General features: G+C 33.2%; 1 protein-coding gene across 2 annotated transcripts; it reads right to left on the bottom strand.

Moving 5' to 3' along the window:
- Positions 1-439: 439 nt before the first annotated feature.
- Positions 440-5392, bottom strand: LOC149482004 (uncharacterized). Of its 2 annotated transcripts, none has more exons than XM_089704308.1 (5): positions 5236-5392; positions 4261-4373; positions 2909-3013; positions 1364-1537; positions 440-620 (listed from the first exon to the last, which is right to left on the bottom strand). In XM_089704308.1, the coding sequence occupies exons 1-5, from the start codon at positions 5351-5353 to the stop codon at positions 552-554; spliced, it is 579 nt and encodes a 192-aa protein (XP_089560434.1). In that variant the 5' UTR covers positions 5354-5392; the 3' UTR covers positions 440-551. The 2 variants fall into 2 exon arrangements, with proteins under 2 accessions (XP_089560434.1, XP_089560435.1); XM_089704309.1 differs by having other exon boundaries at positions 1420-1537.
- Positions 5393-10283: the final 4891 nt, after the last annotated feature.

The raw sequence follows: 10283 nt of genomic DNA, 5'->3' as shown, positions 1-10283 counted from the left end.
ACTGTTTACACTTTACAATTAAATTAAAAAAAATAATTAAAATTAATTAAATCTAAACATGGAACTTGGCTCACAGCACCATTTGGTCCCATTTTCTAATACTGTTAAGATTCCGTCAATACTTCTACGTCAGTCGAATGTCACTGTTTTGTCACAACACAGTTTCATATTTTACGTTATTTTAACGTTTTTTTTCATACAAATAACGTTTTTTACACCTTATGTTGTTTTTGTTCACAGAACGTTTTTTGACGTGACAACGTCTTATAATTCGATAGAGCCGGCTGCACGCACGAAAAAACATGAGTCATGCGGCGTTACCTCGCTCTGAGGCGTTCCATGTAAGGCTTGAAGTGCAAGCGAGAGCGCGGAACGAGCGACAAAGAAGCACAATCAGACGTTGTCACGTTCAACTGTCGTCAGTAAACCGACTTTACAGACAACCAATTTTTTTTTCACAGTTTTTGTTATTTTTTGTCACTAAAAATGTTTTTTTCACAATTATTCACTGACGTTCCCTGCAGGCACGTTATATGAGATCAAAGCAAACATCACCACGTGACTCTTCTCTTAGCCTCGCAGACACATTTAGATCGATTCCACCTCATATTCGAATTCCTCTGTAAAAAAAATTATCCGTCATTTCTATAAACTATGGACATACTACTCTAAATTTATGTGTATGAAATAAAAAAAAATATAAAATTACTAGTTATCAAAAAATTTAATAGGTATCGAAACCTATAAGACTATAAAAACATAGAATTATAATCAAAAACAAGCATAAAAAATTGAAATTTACATAAATTTTGAATAAAAAATAAAACGAAGTCTCATAAAGCTTGCAAAAAAACACAAAAACGCCAAGCTCTAGTAAGACAAGGGATGTCAGCATAAACGGCATTATTCACATTGACTGGTTGTTGTATACAACACCCGTGCGACAAAAAAAGGCGATTAAAAAAAATAAAAAAAAACATCAAAAGCGTTACTACAAAGCATGCGTGCCGTTACCTGCGTTAGTAATGACTGATTTACCAACAATAATAGAAATAACCAAAATTTAATAAAAAACCATCAAATGTCAATTATTTAGATATGAAACTTCTTTAGGCGCGTTGAGAGTAAAATTTTATCGCGGCAATACCGTCACGTAATGGTATAAGGCGACGATTTTGGTATCCTTGAATTTTGAATTTGATATTTTTGGTTTTATAGCATTCAAATTATATTATATAATTTCTATTCTTTATAAATTTATATCCTTGAATTTTACCAAAGAAGTTTCACTTCTGACACGCTCTTTTTAGTCATTCAAAAGTTGTTGGTTAAACAGCCATTAGACATCCATTATCTCACTGACCTGTTTTAAACAATTCCTTCTTTCTTCCAAGTTGGGACATTGACAGGAACACTTACGAGGGTTGAACACTTTCGGCGCCGCGCAATCTTTCACGCAGCATCCACATTTCTCGTGCACTTCTACTGCGTATGTAGAACATGTGTATTTGTCCGTTTTTAGGTTGTAGATTTTAACCTGCAACAATTTTTTTTATTAAATAAATAAAATTAAATGAATAAAATTCATTAATTTCATCATTAGAATCGTGTTAGGTACTTTGGTAAGTACATTTTATGTGAATGAAGTATTTTAGTGTTGAAGAAATATTGTACTAGCATTTTTATTTGCGCATTTGAGGCCCAGACTTACTTTGGGTCCCTGCGCCTAGGCCCTAGTGTCGCGCAGGGACAGTAAGTAAGTAAGTAAGTAAAAAGCATGTGTATTTTTCTCAAATTTTGCGTATTTTTTTTGGGACTTTAACAGACTGTTAACTAGTATATTTATTTTGGTGACAAAAACTTAATTAATTTATATCTAGTACAATTTATTTTGTTAATTTCCCGTTTTCACATAACCAAGAATAATGTTTGAAGATCCAATCACGTTGAGGACGGAGCTAATTATGCATCCTTGACACACTTGTCTATTTGCCGCGCTTACACAATCAAACGAACATAAAACTTCGCTTCACTGTTTGGGAAAATCAATCATAATGAATGTCAAAATTTACGTCAATTTTTGTATTACATCTTATGACGTGTCATGTCGTATTTTGTCTTTGTAAATTAACTTACGAATATTATGTTTAACAGTTTAGGAATTGTGATTAGAATTAATTGGCATAATAAGGCTTCTTCATTTTAATTTGTCCATATAGAACAACGAATTTAAACTTGTAGCCTTGCTCTATTTCTGACTCTAACAACTCTTGGTAATAAATAAGACAGTTTTGCCATTAAAGCTTTATCGGAATCTCTTCATTCCCATAGTTTATTGATTAATCTATCACTACATACCAAGTTTAAGTCATAAGAAAAGGTTTAAAGCCAGAAGAAAAGTTTTTCAAGCCTGGTGTTTTTAACAACCATAAAAAGCTACGTAAATGTCCTATTAGATGGCTGTATACAGATGAGTGTTTAAACGCCTGGATTTTTGACCTATGATTATAGACATTACAAGACTGACTGGCCGGTTGGCTTGGTTGATAGTGATCCTGCCTTTCAAGCCACTGGTCGTGGGTTCGATCCCACCCGGGGCAAATATTTGTGTAATGATTATAGATGTTTGTTCTGTGTCTGGGTGTTAATTATATATATAAGTATTTATTTAATATTAAATATGTATGTTTATCAGCCATCTGGTTTCCATAACACAAGCGAAAGCTTAGTATGGGATCAGATCGTGCCGTGTGTGAAAATTGTCCCGAACTTGTCTCGAAATATTTAGTCTTGTAAGAGTGTTAAGGCTGCATATTGGTGAGAGAAGAGATTAAACGCCTGGATTTTTGACCTATGATTACAAACATCAGACTAGTAAGAGTGTTAAGTATGTGTGAAGAAAACTTACCGGTACATGTTCAATCTTGGTCTGTGTGGCCACGCACTGTGACCCTCGGGCGGCGTAGTCGCAGAGCCCCACACAGCGCTTGACCCAGACCGCGCTCGGCGTCACCTGGGGATTACCCTGACGTCAGATACGAGCCAACGCGGATTTTCTCATACATTTAGCCTCACGGATGTGGCGCGGACCGTGAAGTTATATCTTTATTACGCTAATTAGGGATTGGCGCGTGCTTTAGCGTAAATGATAGTTTTAGGTGAACTGTTATATTATTGATTACTAGCTGTGCTCCGCGGTGTTGCCCGCATTGCTCCGCTCCTGTTGGTCTTAGCGTGGTGATATATATAGCCTATAGCCTTCCTCGATAAATGGGCTATCTAACAACGAAATAATTTTTCAAATCAGACCAGTAGTTCATGAGATTAGCGCGTTCAAACAAACAAAAAACTCTTCAGCTTCATAATATTAAGTACAGATACGCAAATGAAGCGTTCCAATCCTTTAGACTTTAGAGCATGGGAACATGTTGATGGACAAGTAACGTGTAAAAGTTGGAATGAACTCGTAAAAAAGTCAATAATCATTAAAAAAATGAAATTGAATGATACTCTACTATGGAATGACCCAAATAATTAAAAGTAGTTATTTATTATAGCTAATTACGAAAACATAGAGCCATTTGCGATTCGTAAAATTCTTATCTGAATGTACAATTTATAAATAAAAACTGTAACTTCAAATATTAATCATAATTGATACAGTTACTGAGGAATTACATAATTATTACGAGCGCAATGATTCAATGAAACTGGTTTATATTGAATCTATGGTATTCCTTGGAGAGGATAATAGCAATAATATTAACCGAGGTCGTTAATCAATAATACCTGAACAACGTCAGTTTTTCCAATTTCCTTTACTATCTCGGATTATTCAATGTTATGAAATTCGTTATCAAACATGACTTATTGTGTATTTTTAGATACTAATTGAAAGTGTTCATTGATATTAATATTTTCATATTAAATTTAGTTCTATTAATTAAAGTTATGGATTATGTAAACGAAATAGCTTAGTGGGTAGCGCGTGAGTTATATTTAGGTAGAAGGTACTAGATTCGTAGGTTCGATCAAATTTATGTAATAGGTAATAAAGTTTAAAGTTCAAAGACATAAATATAACACGGCTCTTACTAAATAATAATAAAACCACTTAACTTTGTGTTACTTTCACTTTCAAGGAATTTAAGAAATAAGTTATTAGTTTAAACCTTGAATAAGTTCATAAGTTAGAAATTAAACTCGTTATTTTAAACTAATTAAATATGTATCTACTATCTTTTAATAAAATATATTTACCTGTAAGTATGACCCCTGAAGTTTAAGTTCAACGAACACCTCCTTCGGGTCTCCGCATTTTGATTTAAGTATATAGTCGTTCCGTAGTTGAGCGTGTGTACTGTTACATGCACCTGTAAGAAAAACTATCATTAGTCCAAAATCCTATCGATTATGGTCGTTCATACGTGTTTATTGGAAAAATGAGGTACATACATATAGAAGGACACTTTTCAATACATAAATATATTCTATTGTAATTAAAAATAAACCGCCTTCAAATTGTAAGATCTAAAGCAAATGAAATGGGACCTCATAGACTAGCTTTCAAAAAAAGAAAAGAGAATTATCATCAGTTGAAAGTTCTGAGGTAAGAAACCCAAAAAATGCAGTCGATTTTTTGAACTTGATTGATTGAATCAGAACGAAACTGCGTTATGAGACTAGTCAAGTGCATAATTTATCATCTGTTATGATTTCGCATGTGAGGTTATTGAACTCAATGACGTTTGTTGCATCTAACCATGAGATGCAATTTTCTTTACTATTGCCGAATAAAATTTTATAATAATTCAATGCAATGCTGATAAGAGTTTTTGTCGAGAGCGCTCTTGACCGTTATCAGTGAAACGTGCTCACTTAAGTAGGTCGTAAGTTGCATCAGACTCTTTTATTCTAATTTCCTATGATTTAGATGCATTTTTATAATTGATATATTATTTAATTGTATATTATTACTATTCGATGACTATTAATGACTTAATTTAAAACAATAGTTTATCTTTTGAATAAAAAAATTATATTTTTTTTATTAAGGGCAATTAAAAAATATTTTAAAAATATTTTATATATATTTATATGCTATTCGCAGGACAAAAATTAATTAAAAGATTAATAAATAATTTAAATTACAATAATAACAGATAACTAAACACAAAATTCGCACACTTAAAAAATCTTAAAAACAAACCAATTAAAAAAATCCAAATAAATCACCTTTCTTAATAACATTCTGTCCGTCTGTCTCCTCGGAGGCGAACCTCAGCAGCTTGGGATGAGGTCTGTGAGCCTCCACAACCACTAGCACAACCACGATAAGCACGAACCTAGCCATCACTACACTTCACTATACACTTAACGTGTTGCGCCTTCGCCAGCCAGTTGTCTTCTGCTTGAAGCCGCGACCGTTCCCTAATATAAAGCCTGAGTCACATAGGTGCTCACGGTTGCGTCACATCGCTGTTTGAGCAGCTGATGGCGACGTCACGGACACGAAATTCTGCGAACGTTTCAGGGATCTGCCTTTCGCCGGCGAGGGAATACCGACTTCCTTTTGTACTTACCGATTGCAAGATCCGTATATGCACAATACTATCTAAGCTTCAGGTACATAGTGTAATTTAAGTTGGGCTATTTTCTCTTCAATGGAAAATTATAACGTAATGATAACGTTAATAATTAATGTAATCACGAGCGATGATCATGATTTTAATTCGATCGCCAATTGCAATTAATGTTATTGAAATATTTTGTAGAATTAAACAAAATTAGCGATTAGAACAATCAGATAATAGTGGGTAAATCCCAAATAGGTACCTACTTGAATTCACCTGTATAGGTGAACGTAATTAAAACGTCATCAAATAAGAATTTTATCAATTGTGGACTTTTATATTGAATTCTTTTTATTTAATCTTTGATGACCGTTTGCTTTTGATAACTGAAAGTATAAATAATTCAACGATTCACTAGTTTTTTTGAACCTTACTTTGTATGCATAAGCAATACACTTGTTATAACTTATATATTTTCAACTTTATAAGTATGTACAGTAGTTATCGAGAGTTATATATTGTGTAGGTACAATCAGACATTGCTTACTAGTTTCTTAAGTAAGAAATAATATTGAAGTTGTTATCAATTACCTACTACTGGCGATTGCAATAAAAAATAACCTAAAAAAGAGCGTGCGTGTCGAGCACACGTGTCAGAAGTGAAACATCTTTGGCAAGATTCAATGACACCAAAATCGTCGCATTATCACGCATTACCTACTCGACATTGTCGTATTGACATGACTCGACCTTGAAATTTTACTCTCAACGTGTCTATAGAAGTTTCACTTCAAAAGAGTATTCTTTTCAGTCATCGAACAAATACAATAGGTAGGTATAAGGTACCTACTACTACAATGATTTTTAAATATGAATGATGTGATATACTTTTTTTAATAGTAAAATGCGTGTCATCATATTGCTATTCTGTCTCATAAAATCAATTATATTTTCAATCGCATGATCTTGTGTAACTCAGATATGTCACATGACCTAATAACATAAGACTGAAAACATGTTATGATATAAGTGTAATTACATTCATACAATTGGCACTCGTTCAATGACCTCATGAATGGAAAGAAAAATATTCTTAATTCAGTCTTAAATATGTCTGATAAGATAATTTCAACTGTACGGTAGAATTCCTAATACAATTACAACATATTGAGTCATAATGAATGTTTTCAGATTATGGTTGCTAGCTAGTATTGATTTGGAGACTTATTAGTCCATTGAATAAAAAGTTCTAGAGTGCGTGAGTTAGTAACGTAAGATGTTTCTTCGGAAACATGTCAAGAGTCCCTAGGTAATAAACATACTAAAACCCCGGGCCACTAGGAGGAGCCCCGGAGTGGGGGGAGGGGGAAAATGGGTCCATTTTTTCATTTTTCGCTTAAATCTCAAAAACGGTACATGTTAGAGAAAAACTTTCAAGGAAAAGTTGAAAGGCCATAAAATTATCTACAAGTTGTACCTGAATCATTTTTTCCTATATCCTACCGTTTCTGAGTTATACGCAGTAAAACATGATTTTGGCTCAAACAATTTCCACATCAATCGATCAAAAAATATTTCTTTCTTCCAAAAAACTCAAAAATGCAACTTGTGACTGGTACTGATAGATTGCTCTTAATTAGGTCTATAATTGGTAAAATAAACACATTCCTCCATGGAAGCCTTTAGGAGGAATCGATTGTCAAAATATTATATTATGGTAGTTTGAGTTACTGAACTTGATCTTTTTATTTTTTTCTTCCAAAAAACTCATAAGTGCAACTTGTGACCGGTACAGATAGATTTCTCATAATTGGGTCTATCATTGATAAAAATACCAGATTCCAACACGGAGGCGTTTACGGGGAATTGAATTTTATTAGGGTAGTTACGATACTTGAACTTTTTATTTTTTTTCTCCAAAAAAACTCAAAAGTGCAACTTGTGACCGATACTGATAGATTGCTCTTAATTAGGTCTATAATTAGTAAAATAAACACATTCCTCCATGGAAGCCTTTAGGAGGAATCGATTTTCAAAATACTATATTAGGGTAGTTTGAGTTACTGAACTTGATCTTTTTATTTTTTTCTTCCAAAAAACTCAAAAGTGCAACTTGTGACTGGTACTGTTAGATTGCTCTTAATTAGGTCTATAATTGGTAAAATAAACACATTCCTCCATGGAAGCGTTTAGGAGGAATCGATTGTCAAAATACTATATTAGGGTAGTTTGAGTTACTGAACTTGATCTTTTTATTTTTTTCTTCCAAAAAACTCAAAAGTGCAACTTGTGACCGGTACAGATAGATTGCTCATAATTAGGTCTATCATTGATAAAAATACTAGATTCCACCATGGAGGCGTTTACGGGGAATTGAATTTTATTAGGGTAGATACGATACTTGAATTTTTTATTTTTTTTCTTCCAAAAAAACTCAAAAGTGCAACTTGTGACCGGTACCGATAGATTGCTCATAATTAGGTCTATCATTGATAAAAAAACCAGATTCCACCATGGAGGCCTTTAGGAGGTATTGAATTTTATTAGGGTAGTTACGATACATGAACTTTTTAACTAACTACCCTAATAAAATTCAATTCCCCGTAAACGCCTCCATGGTGGAATCTGGTATTTTTATCAATGATGGACCTAATTATGAGCAATCTATCTGTACCGGTCACAAGTTGCACTTTTGAGCTTTTTGGAAGAAAAAAATAAAAAGTTCATGTATCGTAACTACCCTGATAAAATTCAATTCCCCGTAAACGCCTCCGTGGTGGAATCTGGTATTTTTAGCAATGATAGACCTAATTATGAGCAATCTATCTGTACCGGTCACAAGTTGCACTTTTGAGTTTTTTGGAAGAAAAAAATAAAAAGATCAAGTTCAGTAACTCAAACTGCCCTAATATAATATTTTGACAATCGATTCCTCCTAAAGGCTTCCATGGAGGAATGTGTTTATTTTACCAATTATAGAACTAATTAAGAGCAATCTATCAGTACTGGTCACAAGTTGCACATTTGAGTTTTTTGGAAGAAAGAAATATTTTTTGATCGATTGATGTTGAAATTGTTTGAGCCAAAATCATGTTTTACTGCGTATAACTCAGAAACGGTAGGATATAGGAAAAAATGATTCAGGTACAACTTGTAGATAATTTTATGGCCTTTCAATTTTTCCTTGAAAGTTTTTCTCTAACATGTACCGTTTTTGAGATTTAAGCGAAAAATGAAAAAATGGACCCATTTCCCCCCTCCCCCCACTCCGGGGCTCCTCCTAGTGGCCCGGGGTTTTAGTATGTTTATTACCTAGGGACTCTTGACATGTTTCCGAAGAAACATCTTACGTTACTAACTCACGCACTCTAGACCCCCCTTGGAGGGACTCATTCAATGGACTATTATAGGTATTATGTTATTTATGTAATTTAGAGAAAATGACCCCCTTCAGACAATAATAGTTTCCAAAATAGCCCATTCTTTATAAGGTTTTCGAAAAGTATTATGGAATACAAGAAAGTTCTCGAAAACTCGTCATTCGTTCTGTTCATAGTCCAACAACACTGTTTGCTTACCCCCTCGTAAAATCCATCCACGCTTTCCGGGAGTAACCATTTTTGTATCAGCTCTTAGATGGAAATTCAATATCATGTGTCTTATCCATGTAAGTTTATAGTATTTAATGTAAATAGCAGAAAACAAACAAAATTAATATATTTTAATGTCTCTCTACCTACACTCTACTCTACTTTAGTTAAATTTCTCTCAGTACATCCGACTATCTGGAAGAAATCGCATGTACCGATAAGACTGCCATTTTTTTTACCAAGGTTACGTTTAAATAAGTAACAAAAAGCTTGTTAACATAAATAAATGCTCATTTTAATAAAAAAAAGTATCGAATCAATAAGATCACACTATAACCACTAAAACTTAATTTTTAAATATGAAAAATATGTTGCAACGTCGCGTGCCATAACGAATAAGATAAGTGAGTGATAAGCGCTTCATTTCAATTAACGGTCTGATTACAGTGACACATAACCTCTTGTTCTGCGTATTTAATTATGTTCATTATTACATGATTTATCTAGTTAACTGCTTGATTTTAAAAAGGAGGAAATTTATCTGAATGTTACATTGTATACCTATGTTATTCAATCATCGTTTTATAATTTTTGTTTTTAGATTTTGAAGTGAAACTTCTTTATCGGGGTTGGAAAAAAATTTAGTGTAACGTTTTTTCGTTACGCGTGACATTTTTCCGTTACGCTCCATCTTTTTCCTATCCCTACCACGCGTGATTCGACGTATTTCTGTAAAGTTGCATATAGTAAATTATTTTTTGAAAAATAAGGTCATAAAGAAGTTTCACTTCTTATGTGTGTACACTAGTACACGCACACATTTTTCTTTTTTCGTATTGATAAAAATATGTTCTTTCATTAAAAGCTCTACCACTGGCTCTACTAACGCACCGAAGACTTATAAACCTATAATATCATGTTTTCTAGATTTCATATCACCTACAGGCTACCAGCTATTTTATAGCATTATCAAGATGAAATATATTTTGAAATATTATCTAAAATAAAACAACGTAGATATGCCTAAAACAAAACAAACACCGCGTATCCTTATTTAATAATTTTCAAACGCCAAATCCCAATTTGATGTCTATAAATAATTTGAGAGATAAGTTTACGA

The sequence above is a fragment of the Colias philodice genome, chromosome 15, assembly GCF_061535455.1.
Source record: "Colias philodice isolate Cphi_HAF_F1 chromosome 15, ilColPhil1 Martin Lab GWU primary, whole genome shotgun sequence".
NCBI classification, from domain to species: domain Eukaryota; kingdom Metazoa; phylum Arthropoda; class Insecta; order Lepidoptera; family Pieridae; genus Colias; species Colias philodice.
This window is presented reverse-complemented; position numbering and strand designations above follow the sequence as displayed.

Excerpts from the sequence above, each read along its gene's own strand:
- LOC149482004 (XM_089704308.1), bottom strand. The coding sequence starts at position 5,353 with ATGGCTAGGTTCGTGCTTATCGTGGTTGTGCTAGTGGTTGTGGAGGCT. Across the intron at positions 3,014-4,260 it reads TTCAGGGGTCATACTTACAG|GTGACGCCGAGCGCGGTCTG; the intron begins GTAAATATATTT and ends GGTAATCCCCAG. Across the intron at positions 1,538-2,908 it reads CCAAGATTGAACATGTACCG|GTTAAAATCTACAACCTAAA; the intron begins GTAAGTTTTCTT and ends AAATTGTTGCAG.